The sequence below is a fragment of the Myxocyprinus asiaticus genome, chromosome 24, assembly GCF_019703515.2.
Source record: "Myxocyprinus asiaticus isolate MX2 ecotype Aquarium Trade chromosome 24, UBuf_Myxa_2, whole genome shotgun sequence".
In the NCBI taxonomy this organism is placed as follows: Eukaryota; Metazoa; Chordata; class Actinopteri; order Cypriniformes; family Catostomidae; genus Myxocyprinus; species Myxocyprinus asiaticus.
Genome location: NC_059367.1, coordinates 32869807 through 32890203, shown reverse-complemented (window position 1 = coordinate 32890203; position 20397 = coordinate 32869807). Strand labels below are relative to the sequence as shown.

The 20397-nt window shown below is 37.7% G+C and overlaps 1 protein-coding gene across 2 annotated transcripts in view; it reads left to right on the top strand.

The window, feature by feature from the left end:
• Nucleotides 1-20397, top strand: part of LOC127415086 (transmembrane protein 132C) — a 52278-nt gene that overhangs the window by 297 nt on the left and 31584 nt on the right. The window contains exons 1-2 of one of the 2 annotated variants that reach the window (XM_051653632.1): nt 3183-3303; nt 10329-11229. In XM_051653632.1, coding sequence (XP_051509592.1) covers nt 10382-11229 — 848 coding nt within the window. In that variant the 5' untranslated portion in view covers nt 3183-3303; nt 10329-10381. Of the gene's footprint in view, nt 1-3182; nt 3304-10328; nt 11230-20397 lie in introns of those variants that run through there. The other variant, XM_051653631.1, reaches the window with a different exon arrangement.

The following is a 20397-nucleotide window of genomic DNA, read 5'->3' as shown; positions in this document are numbered from 1 at the left end:
ACGATGTTTTTAGTCAGTCTACAGACTGCTTTTTAAAGACCGGTGTGTGGGTTTGTTAAAATACTCGAAATGCATTTGGAAAGACGTCACAACATTACTAACCAAAAATTACCATGATAAAACCATTGCTTTTTGGACATGATGGACTTTTTACTATGGTGCTGTATCATGTTAGTCCATGTTTTGGCATATTTTATACCATGGTATTCCCTTTAGTACCATGCACGTTAATACAATTGTAGATGAATATGGTTGTCATTCAGGACCCAGGTATATAGGCTAACAAAATACTATGGTGTCTGATACAATCATTGTATCATTGTAAACCACAGTACTTTGTTTTGTAAAGGATACCTTTAATCAAAGTAAATACGTGGCTTAGAATGTGATCTCTCTTTAACATATTAATTAAATCTAGACACATATTCTGTTAATGGTCAGAGACAAGAACAAGAATTTGATTGTATTCTACAGTATACATAAGGTTGGTTGTCATGTGTTTGTGAATGTGTTGTATGGATGTGTTCCTGTCCTTGTCTGTGTTCAAGTGTCTGTTTAGGACAGTAGTGATCAGGTGTCCTCTGCAGAAGTGATTCTGCTTGATCTTTATGCATATTTGGACTGTCAGGTAATGCATAATAGGATGTTTTCTAACTGTAGACAGTGTTACTGGTGGCAAAACTACCCAAAACTACCCAACTCATTTTGTTTGTGATTTAGTTTGAAGTGAGATCATCTACAGTACATTTTTGTATGTGAATCACTTCATTGTTACCACACAATTAGATTATGAATATGGGTTTAGCATAGTGTCAACATACAAACAAGGATTCCTTCTTGTGTACCTCTTGATGAGTGCACTTTTTTTTAGGGGGCACCAGTGTCAGTTCTTGGTGCCCTACACAAGAGAAGACAGGACTAAACAAAAAGTAGTCCTCGTGGTGGCATAGTGCCACGCCTCAATCCGGGTAGTGGAGGATGAATCTCAGTTGCCTCTGCGTCTGAGACCATCAATCCGCGCATCTTATCACGTGGCTTGTTGAGCGTGTTACCGCAGAGACATAGTGCGTGTGGAGGCTTCACGCTATTCTCCGCGGCATCCACGCACAACTCACCAGGCGCCCCACTGAGAGTGAGAACCACATTACAGCGACCATGAGGAGGTGACTCTATCCTCCCTAGCAACCGGGCCAATTTGGTTGCTTAGGAGACCTGGCTGGAGTCACTCAGCACGCCCTGGATTCGAACTTGAGACTCCAGGGGTGGTAGAAAAGTAGTAGCTCTTTACATTTGTGTTGCAACTGAACTTGAGAGTCAGTGATCACCATGCATTTTTATTGTATGGAAAAGTTCAGCTGTGACATTTTCATGCTGTAATAACTCATTTTAGGTTCAAAGGGGAAAAAGCCATATAAGTTTTAAGCTTGTGGGTAGATGAGTTTCAAGAAAATGATCAGAAGGTGAAGGTGAATCGACAGGTGAATGACCAGATTTAGAAAGGAATGCATGATTTCAGCAACAGTACTTTAGACAAACACTTTCTTAACCTACAATAATCATGCAGTTTTTCAAAGATACAAATAATCTCTTCAAAAGTTGCATACAGATTTCTCAATCGCTTTAATTGGCTCATTTTTTGAAACAGTCTTAACATTCTCTAAACTGTAAGTGCAGTTGTCACAACTGTTTTATGGGACATCACAACTCTATTGCATGTCTGCAAAATGTAGTAACTCACCCAAAACATTTAATTCATGCTTCAAAACCTAGTTATTGTGTCAGTAAATTGGCCAATTCCACCAAAATGAAAGTTTTATTGTCATTGTGTGAACCGTACTGGTCAAAATGTTTAGATGTTTTTTCACCATGGCAGTCAACCCTGGAAATGTTTGTTATATACAAATTTCATTTTTGTTCTACTTTTTTGTTGACATTGACTGCTTACTGTACTATACATGAATGTCAGTTTTGTCTAGCTGAATGCTATTGTGTATCACACTGAGCTTTTTAGATACCGATTTCACCAGTAGGTAAAAGTTTACTGGGAAAAGTCAATACTGTACAATACTGTAGTACACAGAAAAAGGATATGCACATTTGTATGTATACAGTACATTTATTTTTGTACCAATGTGTTACATGTAAACAGAAAATTCACATTTGCTTGTCTATTTTTACTTGTTTCTTACATATAAAATCATATATAGTGAACAGAAAATTACCACAAAATGACATCCTTGCAAAAAAAAAAAAAAAAAAAAAAAACCCGCAATAATGAAAAAACATTCCATTTCATAGATATTTATAGAATATACATGTATGTCTGAGAGATATTGACAAATGAATGGATCATTTAGCATGTGATGGCTCAGACGATGAAAGAATGTTTAGAAGTTGTGAAGAGTGACAGTTTCACTGAGAATCAACTCATCAGTTTTGATCAGCAAGCCATGTGCATTTAGTTATTGTGCAAATTGCAGACAATTGTACTTACTCTTTTGCACACATGTGCCAAAACACGTGCAATTTGTTTAAATGAGTAAGAAATTCAAATCTGGTGTGAACAAGAAACTAATTGTTCAGAGATCTGAACTTAATGCTTTGAAAAAAACAATTCTCATTCGAGAACTGAGCCAAAGCGATTGAGAAAAACTGTAAAATCTACTTGGTTAAAAAATTGAGGGGCACATACTTCTGCATATGACAAGCATGAAAATGTATAGGCTATGTTTAGTTGCATGTTAAAGGTACTTTCTTTCAGCTTATGGAAAAAAAAAAAATTGTTTTCTGGGCTTGGATACAGAACCATTCCTGACCATTCCTGACCATTCCTTCAAAGGTCTTTGCTCTCTTCCCTCCGTCTCCTCTCTCAACATTTTTCTTTTCTGTGAGTTCTGCTGTTTCCCTAATCTGTCTCAATCCTTCCTCAAGTGTGTTGAGTGCTTGTGTATCAAGGCGTGGTCCGGATGTGATTAGAGCTCATCCTGACCCAGAAACAGCGTTCCTACAACTTTACACACTCAAAGAGGCTAAGACATCTGTGCTATGTGGCTTCTGTATTTAATTGTGTTTTTAAGACATTTTGACAAATCACTTCTGTGTTGTTGCACATACTGTATATACTGTATAATAATGTTCAGGATGTTGCATGATTCATCATCATCATCATCATCACTCAGCCCATTTGGAGTGGCATCACTCACTGCAATGCCTTCAGTCCCTGAATTTCACAGGGTTTGATTTAAAAGGTTTAACAGTACAGGAAGAAGATTGCTGGTGGAAAAGAGAGAAAGGAGGAAAGAGGTAAAAAGTCTTGCATATATTCAGTTATAGTATAGATATAATGATTGATGGTAAATGTTCATAATTGCCAATTTGTGAATCAAGTTTTGAGACAGGTTGCTTTAGGATTTCATACATATTATGCTGTAAATTATGTTTTATAAATGTAAAAAAAAAAAAAACTCAAGTTGATGTTTTAAGGTGCAATATGTAACAATTTTCACGTAATATTGCCAATGTAGTGCAACTTAAAAAATGAGCCCTTCCTGGACTTCATAGGCTGCCTATTAAAGCCTGTAGACTGATTTTCATGCGAAGGGAGCGGGTCGCTTTTGCCGGGAAAATCCAAAGGATGTGACGTTTATGCACGCTCCCGAGAGCCTTGCTTCAGACAGTAGCTTCTCTTCCGCTATTCAACAGCGACAACATACTGCAACACTAGGTAACATTATCTTAGAGATGGAATCCAGCAAATGTCCGGCTCCCAGCACAACACCGACTCCTACACAAACTCAGAGTAAGCCAAAAAAAAAAAAAATTTTATCTACTGAATCCTGTCTGGCTAAGCGGGAACATGATCGTGGTCAAGCGAAAACTAGAGTGAACATCGGCAGGGTATTTGATTCCTGGAGGGACCTTCGATCAGTTTTGGGGTTTAAAATTGACCCTGAATTGCCGTTCTTCTTATTGGACAAGTAAGCTTACATAACTGCAAAGCATGTGAAATATAGCGTCATAAGGATTGATCTGTGTAATTTTAGCTAACTTGATCTTGCCTGCTAACGCTGACGAATTGAAAGCTACCTTGCTTCGTAACTTTCAAATAATTTCAACGATCTTCTCTTTATACTAAAAGTCAGGTTAATGTCAATGTTAATCTGTAATTATTCAGCATGGTAAACTACAATAACACATTAAATTAATGCTAAACAATGTTCAAGATAATGCAAAAGCTCCATTCATTAGTGTAACATTTCTTGGTTATACAGAAAATATATACATTCTATTATTATAAAACAATAGCGCATCGATATATCAAAATCACAGTTGTGATGGAATCACATCAGTACTGAATTGTGTCAACATATTTATAATGTACAGTCTATTTTATAAACAGCTACTGTCATCATCCACCAAATTTAGCTAACAGCTATTGAAAAACTGGCTAGCTAGCTAACGCCGACATAGGCTATCATATAAATGCAGTCAATGTATCATGCAAAGAAAAGTGATTACTTCAAACTACAGTTTCGCATAGTCAGACCTACACTACCGGTCAAAAGTTTTGAAACACTTAATTAATTATAAATTAAAAAAATTAAAAATAAAATTTCACATTTTAGAATAATAGTGAAGTCATCAAAACTATGGAATAACATAAATGGAACTATGGGAATTATGTTGTGACTAAACAAAATCCAAAATAAATCAAAACTGTGACGTACTCTTGACATTTTCTCAACCAATTTCTTGAGGTATCACCCTGGGATGCTTTTTAAACAGTATTGAAGGAGTTCCCATCTATATGCTGGGCACTTATTGGCTGCTTTTCTTTATTATTTGGTCCAAGTCATCAATTTAAACAATTTTTTTTTTTTTTTATTACATTTTAGTTTTATAATGAAATAAATTAATATGGTGGCACAATTATGTTTTAGTCTACAGAACTAATTTCAAACATTTAAGCATACGGCTTCAGATCAAAAGATTTTTAAAATCATGGGAAACATTTCGGTCAAGTGTTTCAAAACTTTTGACTGGTAGTGTATATACACACTTTGTTTAGCCCTGTTCTAGCACTGGAGAGTCAAATATAATATACAGTCTCACATAGGCTGTGTCTCGTTTCGAAGGCTGCGTGATAGGTAGGATGCATCTTTTGAAGGCTGCAGTATACCGAGCATCCTCCTTTAAACAAGCCGAGATGGCCTTCGTAGGACAAACGGAAATGTAACGTAACATGGTTGCTATGACAGCACGCCACTCTTTAACAAGCGTGAGCGCTTTGAGTCAGAAGGTAACAAAGTCATTTAGAAGGGAATGTATGAGGTAAATTTTAGGACTGTTATAATGATGTAAAGAGAAAAGAAAATAGATTTTACAGGTGTACTTTTAGTCTAATAAATTATTATTTTAATTATATATTAATATAGTTATACATATTATATACTCTGCACTCATCTACTGAGGTACTTCAACTTGGGAATTAACATTCCTTGCGTTTAAACATCATATTACAAATTGGCGTTATTTTTAGACATTTCCGTTGAAGCAAAGAATTGTGGGTTGTGAGTGCCCACGAAGGATACACCTCATGCATCCTCCGAATTCCCATGAAAGAAGGTCGCATTCGAAGGCTGCATTCGAAGTGTCCTACTCGCTTTTCTGAAATGAGACAGACTCGATGATGTATGTGGCCGACAAATGCGACCTCCGGAGGACACAGCCTTCCAAACGAGACACAGCCATAGTCAGACCTATATCCACACTTTGTTTTAGCCCTGTTCCAGCACTGGAGAGTCAAATATAATATACAGTCTCAAAGTTTGTAGTAAAACAATCATAACTGTGTAATTTTAATTATGCTACCTCATCTGACAGCATGATATTGGTGAATCACATTCAGTCTCTTTGTTCGTTACGTCATTGTTTTGGTCGATGCTCGCTAGCCCTATGAAGTGTGTACACGAGCACGAGCAACAGGTAGCTGGCTGCAGTTCACTTAACGGCCACAGGTGTCATTAATAACAAGGGTTTCTGAATCTTACATACTGCACCTTTAAGTAATTATTTAAAAATCGTAAATCCTAAACTGTAAACTCTGAATGTGGAAGGAGTGGGCAGTCACATACAGCACATACATTAAATACTATTTGTAGAAAGTACTTACATTTCATATAAGATCATAATTATTATAACCATTGTTTAGGCCTAATGCCACAAATGTGAGTAAATACTAACTTATTTTGGTTGCGATATAGGCATGGGCCCTATTTGATCAGAGAAAAAGATGGTACATTTTACTGACTGTCTTTGATTAAAAAGGTCAAATAAAGGTGCATAATTTATTTTATTTTGCTAAAGAATATTAATATTATATGCCTAACATATGGTCATATCCAGAAGTATGATTTCTATTTATCTCAATATTTTCTGGTATGTTAAGATACTGTCTTTGCTGTTTGTTTTTGTCTGTTTTTTGACCCACAAACACAATGGATTAAGCTCATAATAGGCTGTTCTAATTGTCATCCATTACTGAACTCAGACTCAGAACCAGTTACAAATCCCCCTTAATAGTGATAGTAAATTGACAGGGTTAAATGTTCACTGTTGCTGTGTTGTGCTGTGCGTTTGTGATGAAACAGCTGTTGAATGGAGTAAGCTAGCTTATTTTTTTTTTATTTTTATAAAGTGCTTTCATTAATTGCAAATGCTTTTTGTTCAGTTACTGTATGTACACACCTTTATAGACCTTTATAAATATGGAATAGTGACATGGAAACTCTTAAAGGGTTCATATATCAGATTCCTTGATTTTTTGTAACTTTCAAAACTCAAAACATCTTCGCTCATCCAAAAAGACGATCTATTGAAAATGAGCTGCAAAAGCAGCTAGTTTTGACATCCTTGGATTCTTAAGTCAGAAACCCAAAACATTAACATATGAACACCCACATTTACATATCAGCGATGCTTATTTTGCACTCAGAATTTTGGCACACCTAGTCACGTTAAGGAAATAAGGATGAAGTACGATAGATACTGTAATTCCTAAACCCCAAAGGAATTCATGAGAATAAAATGGATGAAAGGGGGCAAACTTGTTAGGACAATATGACAGCGTTGTATTATAACTCAAAGGATCAGCTATATACCAGCCAATGCAAACACATGATATTTATGTCATCAGTACCAAAGTCATCCAGCATTAAGGCCACAGTTTGTTAGTGTGAATGTCTTTTGAGCTGCAATCTGTGCCATGTCCTGGACCATAAACGGTGCTATAACTGCATGCAATCATATTGTAATGGGTTGTATTTGCTTAATCTCCCAGCTTCCCCCAAACAAAATGTTTCAATATTTGAACACCACAATTACATAGATGTTGAACCCTAAATTGTTTGCAATTTTTATTTTGAATTAATGGAATGGTTCACCCAAAAATGAAAATTCCCATCATTATTTACCCTCATGTCGTGCCGAACCAGTATGACTTTTTTCCTTTCGTGGAACACATAAGGTGATTTTTTTGAAGAATATCTTGGCAACTCATTTTTATATATAATTCATGTGAATGAGGACTGTGCCTGTCAAGCTCCAAGCCCCTTATAAAATGATCATAAAAGTGGTCTGTACTATTCATGAACTTTATTCAAAGTCTTCTGAAATCATACAAAAGCTTTGAGGGAGGAACAGACCAAAAAATCGTTATACTCTGTAGGGGTGGGTAAAAATATAGTTTTTTTCGATGCATTGCGATATTTGCTTGAATAATCTCGATATCGAATCTTAAATCCCAAGATCGATCTTTTACTCTATAAGCAACCCTCTACTACTATAAGAGGAAATCACTCACATTAGCAACCAAATTTCATGTTATGTGACTAAAAGGTATACTGGCAACTGCCTGGTAAATGTTTAGATTTCACCAGTAATTGTGTAGTGGTGGAGTATTTGGCAGCGAGATGCATGTTGAGAGTAAAGTTGTTCTGTGTAATGTGTGTCCAGGGACGAGATCCATGCAACCCATTTGTCATTAAATAATGTCTCTTTTAAAACCAGTTCTCTACAATTAGTAGTTGATCAACAACAACAAAAAATAAATATTTAATTTTAATCATGCGTAGGACAGGTGAGTTAAAGCTGTTAGAATCTCTCTCATTAATATGCGGTCATTTACAGATGCTCTTTACAGAAATGCTGTCTTTCTTAAAGAGATAGTACCGGTTTTTAACACGTGTTTAACAAATCAATGTAAAAACCTGTAAATATACAAATGATGTAATTAAACAATAAACATGTAACAAAAAATAATATAAGCAATATATTTTTATATTTATTGACTGAATGCATGGATTTCTTCATTTTTAAAAAGCTAAAATGTGACAAAAAGGATAAAAAAAAACTAATAAAATATAATTAGTAAAATTTATATTTTTTTATAAATTAGCTAGTTAGAAAGTCCCCTGTAAAATTAACAGCAATAACTGGGAGAGAACTTCTTTCATATGTAATCAAAAAGGACATTATAACTGAAACATACCCATATGAATCAATATCGAAATTGGAATCAAGAGTTTGTGAATTGGAATCGAATTGGGAAATCTGTATCAATACCCAACCCTAATACTCCGTGCTCATAAGAGAAGTAGTGATGTCCGACTCATGAAAAAATATAGTCTTTTGTGTTGGATCTTATGAATGAATCAGGTCATCCAGTTCACCAGACCAGTCTGAATGATTGATTAATAAAGCAGACCAATCTGGTTTTTGAGTTCAATTTACTGACTCATTAATCCAGTCGCAGCAGCAAACAACTCATTTCAGGGTAAGATAATTAGTGAATAACTACTTAAATTAAAGGTATTTTATTGCTTCAAAAGACTTGGAGCATAGCACAAGTCATATGGAGTGAAGCTTGAAAGCCACAGTTCCCACTCATTGTTATTGCATGGAATGAACAGTTGCATGGAAAAAAGGCACAGTTGTACAAAATTGTCCCCTTTTGTGTTCCACGGAAGAAAGAAAGTCATGTGGGTTTGGAATTATATGAGGGTGCATAAATGATGACATAATTTTCACTTTTGTGTGAACTATTCTGTTAATGTTTGCTAACGCTAACCTGAACTGAACACACCAGGTCCAATCAAATTTTGGACAGTCTACTTTGACCAAAATTATATAATGTTGTTCGATGAACAGTGATGTCAGTTGTTAAGAACAATTCAAAATTAAGAAAATATTAGAGGGTGGGGAAGAGAGTGTCATTTCCAGTTCTGATCAAAAAGGAGATTGAGGTATTTGAAAAAAGAGAGGCATATGTGGATGTGTCTAAAGGCAATACACATCTGTGCTGTTAGCTAGTCTCTTGGACTACTGTAATGGACTTCTCACCGGCCTTCCCAAAAAGACCATTAGACAGCTGCAGCTCATTCAAAATGCTGCTGCCAGGATTCTCACCCCAACCAAAAATTCTGAGCATATTACTCCAGCCCTCATGTCTTTACACTGGCCTCTAGTTACATTTAGAATTGATTTTAAAGTACTATTGCTCATTTTATAAATCGTAAATTGCTTGAGGACTTCATTACTATACAGTACTTTTTATCTACTATACAGTAGATTTGTTTGAATCATTCGTTCTTTAATGCCTGCATGACCCTACCACTCAATCTGCTTTTTCAAAATTACTTCCAGGAATTTGAGGCCTTGATATACTGTATTTAATTTTACCCTTTTGAGCTCATCCTTGTTATTGGAGCTGAACCCTGCACCCAAGCCCCCCCCCCCCCCACACACACACACACACACACACACACACACACTTTTTTCTTTTTGCCACAAAATATACTTAATGTTGGGTCTCGGACTCCTCTGAGTTTACCAATCCAGAGGAGTTTTCATGGATCCAGAACAGAATATTGAATTGATATTGCGCTCATAAAATGAAAGTTGTTAAAGCAGGGTGGATTAAAATATTCTGAATTAAATGAAATATTGCAGATTTACATTGATGATATTCATCTTAGTACAATTTAATATATTTTATTGCCTGTACGTAGAGGGTTTTGAGTAACTGGCTACCACATATGATATCAAGAAAGACAGGACAATATAAAAGGTCCCTTTATTCTTCAGTTATTACCATTAGCATGATTTCACTAAGTATGTACTCTTACATGTTTCGGCAGACATTCAATATAGCAAACATACAATTTTACAGTATACATACAACAATTTATCTGCCACTCAAGCAGTAAAGCCTCTTTGTTAATGAATCAGAAATCAATGACAACAATGTTTGTGTCTTGGTTCCTCTGCAGAGCTGACCAGTCAAGAGATCTCTGATGCCACCAAAACCTCCACCCCAAATCCCATGTTCCTTCCTGTCAGTTACCAGGTGTGGGATGCTGACTACTTTCTATTAAAAGAGGCAGGACAGGACATTATGCGCAATTCCAGCATGCAAAGCCACACACAGCCATTTGTTGTGCTGAGAGCGGGATGCCTCCCTGTGATCAATGCTACCTATGGCCCACTCTCTACCAAAAGGGAGATTCCCCTGGACTTAGTGCAGTCGGTGCAGTTATTCCGCCCCTCACCGCCAGTGTTCACTCTCAACTGGAGAGTCCAGTGCTTCGTCCTGACCCGCTGGGTCTATTCATCTTCTCCCAAAGTACGGGTCCTCTTCTATGTGGCTGGGAGAGACTGGGACAGAGGAGAGAAAGGAACTAAAGATGAACTGCCATGTGTGACTGTGTACGCATTCTGGCAGACACAGGAGGTGCGTGGGTCCTGTGTTATTGGAAATGAGCATGGAACCTGCATGGCCGAGGTTGACCTTCCAGCGGGTTGGTTCAGCCCAGCTGAGGGCAGCTCCAGTCGAGAAAGACAAGGGCCAAGTCAGGGAAACTCGGTGGAGCTGTACTACCAGGCCCGACCCAGCGTCTATGGCCCATGCACTGGCAGTGGGGAGGAGGGCAAGAGGTGGGATGTAGGGGGTGGAAATCTTGGGCAGGCTGAGTACATGCCCATGAGCTCCATGCAGAGAATCGGGAGTGTGCGGCTCCTGCAGGTCAAACAGGGGGCCACACCTGTGTCTGTGCTCAGACTGGGTGAGGCTGTGGTTATCCAGACCTCCTCTAAACCACTTAAGAAGACGGATATCGCCTCCTTTTATGTTTACATGAGGATCTCAGCCAACCTGGACACCTTCTCTCTCAGGTAAACCTCACACGGAAGGCCATGTCCTTCTTTGTATTTTTTTATGGTAATCAGAAAACCCTTTTGTGCAGTAATATGTCCTTGGGGAAAAAAATATTTTACCCACACTAACTCGTTTTTTTTATTATTTTATTTATAATCGTATCATATCATATCGTGAGGCTTCTGCATTGTATTATATCATGTCATGAAATTTGTGTATCGTTACATGCCTAGTCAAAGAATAGATGTGCATGACGAAATAATTATCCTCTAATTTTACTAGAACCACTTTTTTAATACCCGTAGAGATAGGCCTATTTAAGAATGGGAAGATTTGGAATAGATATTATACCTTGTAAAATTACTAAATGTAAGAATCTTCACTGGCCTCACAATTCAATTTGATTACAATTCAAAGGGTAAAAATTAGATTACAAAATGATTCACGATGCATCTTATCCTCCAATTAAATAGTATTAAATTATTCATTTGGAATTAATCAATCCCTAGCCTATATATGGGGAAATTGGAATTAATCAATCCCTAGCCTATATGGGGAAAGTGTGGCATAGTGGGCTAAAGCACATAGGTGGTCAGAACGTTGCTGGTTTGATCCCCACAGCCATGCACACTGTTCTGATGAGGGAGAGACGGCAATGAGCAACAGCCAAAGAAATAAAAAGCACAAGAGGAGAGAAAGGCATTAGGAAACAGGAGAAAAAAAGATATATTAGAAATAAAAACCTCACCCACGTCACCTGAAATGCTGTCTATCATTATTTTCAGCTGTTTCATGTTGTTTTTTGATTTTATCATGAATAAACTCTTCTGTTGCTATGTGCTTGAGTTTATAAATGTATTTCGGGATCATAGTTTCAGTCTGGGATGATGGTCATTTCGTTATGCATCCAGTCTGCAAACAGTTCTGTAGTGTGCACTTGGCTTTAGTGTATGTGCTTCTGACCATTTGTTTCTAGCATCTCTCTGTCTCTAGCGTGCACAAAGGGTCACTGTGCTGCCTCGGTTTAAATTGAACTCAGAATAAATTCTGAATTTTTGATAATTGATTCAGAATCGTTGGAGAAAGAATTGTGATGCATTGGAGAATCGCTTTTTCCTCCTACCCCTAAAATTACCTTTCAATTTACAATCATTATTTTTTTCATAAAACATTTAAATATTTAGATAATGCAAATATAACAGTACTAGCCATATCCATCCTACAGCTTTGTGAAAAAGATATGAATAAATTGGGAAATGGGATTTTTAATGGATTATTGCTTTTTCCTGAAATTACCAGAGACATTAGAGGCCGTTCTGGGGGCATTGCAGATTAGCAGTGCTGAGTGGAGAAATACATATAATGACAATAACACTCAACAATATTCTGAGCTGTTATGCTGCTGGACTCTGTCATCAAGTCTGAGAACATAGTCTCGAAAGCTCATTGTGCAGATTTGAGCATCTAGCTACAGTATATGCCTGAAAAAGATATGCATTTTTAATCCCTCAGATTATATGCAAAGGCAAGCTGTGCCCTAAACACTTGCATTTTCTTTACTTTTGTCCTCGGAATGCTTTGGCTGCTCATTCATTTTTATGCTGTGCTTTAAATAGCATTGCATTCTCTGCATCTCTTACAATGCATCCATGGCAGACAAACACAAGTGTGTTCTGTGTGTGTAAAGTTTTGGTGGTAAATCCAAATGGAAATTCTTCAATAACGCAGTGAAACTGGCATTTTCTCCTCCTGAATCATTACCTAGTTACTGTGATAAATATTTGCCGCTGGTACTCACACACGAACAGTCTCATGTCAACACATAATAATTAGAATGAGATGGTGAAATTTGTAAGATATTGTTCGACTTGGCTCGTTCAAAATGTACCACTGTTATTTACATAGAGACCACCAATCAACAAACAGAATTTAAAATTGATACAATATAGGCATCAAATTTTAGCTGGCCTTCTATCCAACACTTTATTTAAAAATGAAAGTTTTGTTAACGTTTACTCACCTTCATGTGACAAAAATGTTTTGGTAATTTTTTTTATACTGCTTATACCTAGAAATGGACCTGCATCGGTGAGCCAATATTTGGTTTAATGGATGAACACACTCAAATTCGTAGTAACTTTACTGATTCATGACATAGGAAGCAAGAGATGATGCACCCTTTATCATTACAGTAATATAAATTTTTTGTATGAAAAATATCTGTGTGAACATTCTTTAAAAAGTCTTAAGTGTGGAAAAAATAACAACATATGGGTGTGAATGGAACAAAATGGGGGTGAGTAAATAATGACAATAATTTAAATAATAATTTCATATTAAAGTAACAAATATTTTTGTGATGGCATTTAGGTGTAAAAGTGATGGCTGTAGTATACACAAAGGTAAATTTGTATACAGAAGTGTATTCTATTGGTGTACAATGTCTTTAAAATTTTCATGAAAATGTGCTGAAAACACTAGGGTCCTCATTCCACTGTTTTGGTTACTTAATCACACGGGGATCAAACATTGTAAATTTGTCATCAAATAAAGCATGGTGAAAACTAGCTACCCCTGCATATCTGAATTTCTTCAGATGTAAATCTGTCAAGTGGCCCGTTAGGAATCAGCATGAAAAATGTAACCTGGAGTCACACTCATATATCACGCAGGAAGTGACACATATTGCAGTTGCATAAAAATGGATAAAAAATTACGAGGTTGTGAGGCAAAAAAGATAAACTGCTGCTTAGTGATTGTTTTGATCAAGAGGAGTTAATCTTCATTATTTCGACTCATCTCTTTATAATGCAAATGTTGTGACAAGAAGAAGAAATAGGCCTAACTCATTTGGCTTTCTCGCCTCACAGTCTCACCCTAAATACTGTGTCTTTTTAAATATCCAGGAAGGGTTTGTTAACAGAAAATGCAGAGAAAAGTTGATGTGTCATAAAAGACAAAAGAAAAAATGCACGTCCCGATTCAGTTCCCCCCTCTTTCTAAAACAGCACTATTACGGGGCATTATTAATTCTCAGTTAATTCACCCCTCAGTATTTTTTAACATTATTGTGGTATAAGCAAAACATGATAATAATTTTTTTGTTCCATAACAGATGTCAGTATTACAGAGTATAGGACAATATAAGTGTAAACATAATGAAGTACTGAGAAAGACTTACCCTAGGTTTAAACTATGTGGTCAAAATTACTTATGATGTCATTCAGTCAAATATGATTTATCAGAATTATCAAACCATAATTTTTAAGGGGGAAATGTCACAGCATAACAGGGCTGAACAGAAATTTATGGACAAATTCTCTCAAGACTATTTCTGCATTTTCTCAAAAATGCAGACAGTTTGGACACAAATGGCACCATTTTCTGAGAATGAGCCAGTTTAGTTTATTTATTTAATTGGCTAAGCCAAATTTTTCCCTTGCATTTGGCACTTGCAAATGGTGTGTGTGTGTGTGCGTGTGTGTGTATGTGTGAGATTATTTTCTCTATACAGGTGTTTCTCCACAACTTGGTCATTTAATATTCGCAATATGGTGCTCTGGCATTTTGAGCATGTGTATATGAATTTGCATGACATTTCAAAGCCTACATTCATTATGTGAAATGTCAGCAATGTTTGACAGATAATTGAAAAACGGCTTGCAAACGGACTAGTGATATCAGAGGTTGAGCTCAGTCTGATGTACTTTGAAGATCTCAACAGTAGCAGACAGAAGATGATTTGGGCTGGATGTTTCCAAAATTGTTTGGTCTCCATAGGTCAAAAGCAAAAGATGTCTCTTACCATTGATTGATTCTGTTTGGAAGGTTTAAAGTCAGTCTTGGACAGATGTTTCTGGGGATTGTGAAAATAGTATTATCACTGAGGGATGAATGTGTGTCTCTCCTTTACACTACCCTAAATCTGTCCAAAGCAGAACAAGAAGGGGGTGAAAGCTCAAATTAAACAGTGAAAAAAATAAATAATATGGTCAGTAAGTATACATTTTATATATATATATATATATATATATATATATATATATATATATATATATATATATATAATGTTTTTTTGTTTTTGGCACCATTCAGAGTAAATACTAGATTTTTTTGCATGAAAATCTCAGGAGATCAGCAGTTAAAGAAATACTCAAACCAGCCCATCTGGCACCAACAATCATGCCATGGTCCAAATCAATGAGATCAAAGTTTTTCCCCATTCTGATGGTTGATGTGAACATTAACTGAAGCTCCCGCCAAGGGTAAGATAGTTACCTCCTATTGGGGATTGGTGCCTTACGCAGACTGCATAATCGTATAGGGAGCGGCGGCCCCGCAGCGTAATACGTTTGTTAAGGAAGGTGTAACATGTAAGGGATGGGCAATGAGGAGGCGGGAACCAGCAGAAGAGTCAACATAAACTTTGATGACATAAACTCAACTTAAAACAACATAAAACACAAGACGCACATATACACACACACACACAGGGGCCGCGTGTCTCTCTCTCTCTCAAACTGGTGTCTCCGGCTCCCCTTTAACTCTCTCTCCCTCTGATTAAGTGACTCAGTGCCGGCCTGGCCATGCCTTCCTCCTCGTCACACTCCTTCTCCACCCGATTCAGGCCAGGGTGCCAACCGATGGTCCACCCCGCCTCCTGGGAACCTGGGGAGAGACGAGAGGAGGGAGAGGGGAGAGGGAAAGGGCAAGCGGGAGGGACACAGAGAGAGAGAGAGGAGAGAGAGAAACTTGCTCGCTGGTCCCCGGACACGCTGTCGCCTGGTCCTCAGTCGCTCATCCGCCCTCTGGCAGACGACAGCCACTCCTCCCTGGGCGGGCAGCAGCGAGTTCTCCGACCACTGGTGGACGGAAGGGCTCCTCCCCTTTCTGCCAGATGGCAGCGGCTCCTCCGACTCCCGGCGGCCGGCAGCGACTCCTCCGTCCCTCGGCAGATGGCCGCGGCTCCTCCACTGGCAGACGGCAGCGGCGAGGACTCCACGACAGCACATCCCTCCTCCTTCCCGGGTTTCGGCACCAATGTAACGCATAAGCGATGGGCAAGGAGGTGCGGGAACCAGCAGAACAGTCAACGTAAACTTTAATGACACAAGCTCAACTTAAAACAACGTAAAACACAAGACGCACACACAAACACACAGTGGCCTTGTGTATGTCTCTCTCTCGAACTGGCATCTCAGGCTCCCCTTTGTCTCTCTCTGCCGCTGATTAAGTGACTCAGCACGGGCCACACCCTCCTCCTCATCACAGAAGAAAATTTTTCGGATTGACATTTTCGGAACTTCATTTAGACATTCCTAAAGTTAAGGAACCAAAATGACTATAAGACGAACAAAATCACAACATTCCAACATTTTTGTGAGAGGTTCTGTACCTGCTGTCTACCGCAAAAATATATTTTATGGAAATAATGCAAATTTAATATAGTTTATTGCCAGTAAAAAATGTATTGCCAGTAAATGTTCTTAATTCTCCCGTAAATAGCAGTTATTAGCAAAAAGTTAATTTTGGATCCTGCCTATAGCGTTTAATAGCCCCAAGATTTAAGCACTCATGGAGAAAAAAGCATAAACAGATGAAAAAAACAAACAAATAAGAATCTGTTTTTCCACCCACTTCCATTTACTGCTTGCATTCAAGATCTTAATGTCTGGATGGCAGCAAACTTTCTAAAACTGAACACAGGCAAAACTGAAATTTTGTTGGTTGGCTCAAAGTCCCTGGTCTCTTCCCACAATGAACTCTCCATTGACATTGATGGTGTTCATTATACGAAACCTGGGCGTGCTATTTGATCCTGCTCTCTGTTTTAATGCACTGTGGCAGACAAACCTCTCGTTTGTCGGTAAAGGAGGAAGCAGGAACCAGATTGACACTCAACAAGGCTTTAATTACAACTTAAAACATTGAACTGGAACATAATAACATGACGACACACACAGCTCCGTGTGTTTGTCTCTCTCTCTTCAGCACTCCCGACTCCTCCTTTAAGCTCTCTTCTGCTGATTGGGCCGCTCAGCACCAGGCGCGTGCCCTCACAGCCCGGCCACACCCTCCTCCTTGTTACATGCACATATCATCCAACTTTTTTTTTTTGTCACCCCCACTTACATTCTTGCCTAAGCTTTTAAGAAGCTGAAACTGTCATCCATGCTTTTATAACCTCTCGTTTAGATTACTGTAACTCTCTGTTTGCAGGTTTACCTGCAAAAGTGCTTCATTTGTTCAAAACTCTGCTGCTCGGATTTTCACACATAACAAGAAATCAGCTCACATCACTCCTATACTTCACCAACTGCTTTGGCTCCCAATGTATCGCATACAGTTCAAAAGTCTTGTCTTAGTCTTTAAAGCTTTTGATGGTTTAGCACCTCCATATTTGACAGAATGAACCCATCCTAATGTTCCCATCTGAACTCTTAGATCCAGTGCTGGAAACTTGCTTGTTGTACCTAAGTTTGGACTGTCTGCTGTTGGTGGTAGGGCTTTCAACATTCTGGCCCAAAGACTCCCTGAAAATCCATCTCTCCAGATCTTTAAGACCCAATTAAAAACTTGTTTATTCACACTACTTTTTTTCAACTGACTGATCCCCGTAAAGCTGTTGTCTCTGTATTATACTGTACATGCCTCATTTTTGTGTTTTGATCATGTATGCTTGCTCACATGCTGGATATTACTTTATGTGTTAATTTCTGTTTTTGCTTATGCTTTGTAAAGCATCCTGGTGTCCTTGAAGGTGCTATTTAAATAAAAATTGTATTATGTCCGTATATATTATTCTTATTATTTTTTACAAAAGATTTAGTTGTTCTTGACAAGGTGTATTTTGCAGTAGTTGTTGTAATTTTAACAGTTTTTTTATTGTTACCCTCATTGTGATGGGCTCTATGCCACTCTGTGTGGCTGTATATTGGCAGAGGTGATCCTAGGGACTCTGGGGGCCCTAGGCAAAAAAAAAGAAAAAAAGAAAAAGTGGGCCCTTCTGAATGCCCCCCAGTGCACACACACACACCCCACAAACATCTTTCTGTAACACTAACCATTTATTTTCCAAAAATAACAGGAACATATCAAACAGAACATTTGCATTAAGCTATATTTAAAATACAAGTATATTAAATCCATGCAATGATAGAAAAATGTTAAAAGTGCACATTGTAATAGAAAAGAAAATACACTCAAAGTGCACTCAGGACTCCTTTTTCACTATTTCACAGCACACAGCATCACTTGACACTTAGCCATAGTACGGGTCATCTAATATTAAAGATATCTGATTGCCCTCTGTTGTTGTGGTGGTGGTGATGCCGTTAGGGAGTGGTGTGGCCTCTTTCTCTTTATGAGGTGTTGATGTGATGGAAGTACCTACTGTTGTGGTACTGCTGATGGCACTGCTGGATGTGTGAAGATCCTCTTCATCATGAGCAGAAGGCTGCACTGGAAGTCCATGGAACTGCTAAATAAAGTAAATAATTATATACACTACCGGTCAAACATTTTGAAACACTTGACTGAAATGTTTCTCATGATCTTAAAAATCTTTTGATCTGAAGGCGTATGCTTAAATGTTTGAAATTAGTTTTGTAGACAAAAATATAATTGTGCCACCATATTAATTTATTTCATTATAAAACTAAAATGTAATTAAGTTTTTGAAATGATGACTTGGACCAAATAATAAAGAAAAGCAGCCAATAAGTGCCCAACATAGATGGGAACTCCTTCAATACTGTTTAAAAAGCATCCCAGGGTGATACCTCAAGAAGTTGGTTGAGAAAATGACAAGAGTACATGTCACAGTTTTGATTTATTTTGGATTTTGTTTAGTCCCAACATAATTCCCATAGTTCCATTTATGTTATTCCATAGTTTGGATGACTTTACTCTTATTCTAAAATGTGAAAAAAAATTATAATAAAGAATGAGTAAGTGTTTCAAAACTTTTGATCGGTAGTGTACATTCAGATATCAGTAAATAATTACAGTATATACATTCAGACATTCAGATATAAGATACATTTAGCTTGAATATTCTCATTCAGCTTGAATATTCTCATTGTAACATAATTAGGTAAAATAATTTTTGAGAGAAGGCCATATCGATATCAATAATACCACATTGTGATACATTGAATTCACATTCAATATGTGCTTGTCTGGGGTGTTGTGAAGACTTCAGTAATGCTCAGAGAGAGAGAGAGAAAAGAAAGCATTGACACTATCTTTCAAGCATTCATTTTTGTAACATACAGTATAGGTTCAAAAGCTGGCAATGCCATCTCACAACCACTCTTTTGGAACTACTGTTATTGCCTGGCTTGCCTGTCCTGTAAGTCCGCCTCTGTGTATTGGTTCTCGGGAAGCTTTTAGTGTCTGTTCCCACAGCTTTAATGGTCCCTTGGGGTATACTGGGTTGTGGCACTATTGAGCTGCCCAACATCCTCTCCCTTATGGGTACATAATGTTGCAGTTTTACAATCAATATTTAAGAAAATATTGATAATGTATTCATATTATACTGTTATATGGGGCCAGTGTGACAGTTCATACAAGTTTGGGAAGATCAGGCCTGTAGCTGTAATCTTTTGACTCAAAAGGCCTCAAACTAACTTCTGAAAGCTGCTACTGTTGACCAGTGGAGCATTGTAACGCAGGGTAAAAGGGAAAGGAGGAGGCGAGAACCGGCTTGACAATAAATAATCATTTAATGATAAATTAAACTGTAAAGACAAAAGGCATAAACACATGCAGGGCAGCTGCCCGTAACTCTCTCTCTCTCGAACTGTCTCCTCCGGCCACCTTTATCCCTCTCGTCGGCATGATTAGCCTGATTAGGGGCTGGGCGTGCATCATCACGGCCTGGCCCCACCCTCCTCCTTGCAACAAGCATCTACCTCATTAGTTTAAAGGAATGGTCAAATAGAAAAATCTTTATTTATTATTATCTGTCATTATCACCCTCATTTAGTTCCAAACTCAAATGCTGTTATTTTCCAAGGGGAAAACAAAGCACCTTAAAAGGAGACCATACGTGTGCACTGTATTCCAAGTCCTCTGAAGCCATACAACAAATTTGTTTGAAAAACATACACAAATTTAAGTAATTACTCACTAGCCAACAACTTAGATTCCAAAAAATTGTATGGGGCGGGGGGGGCTGT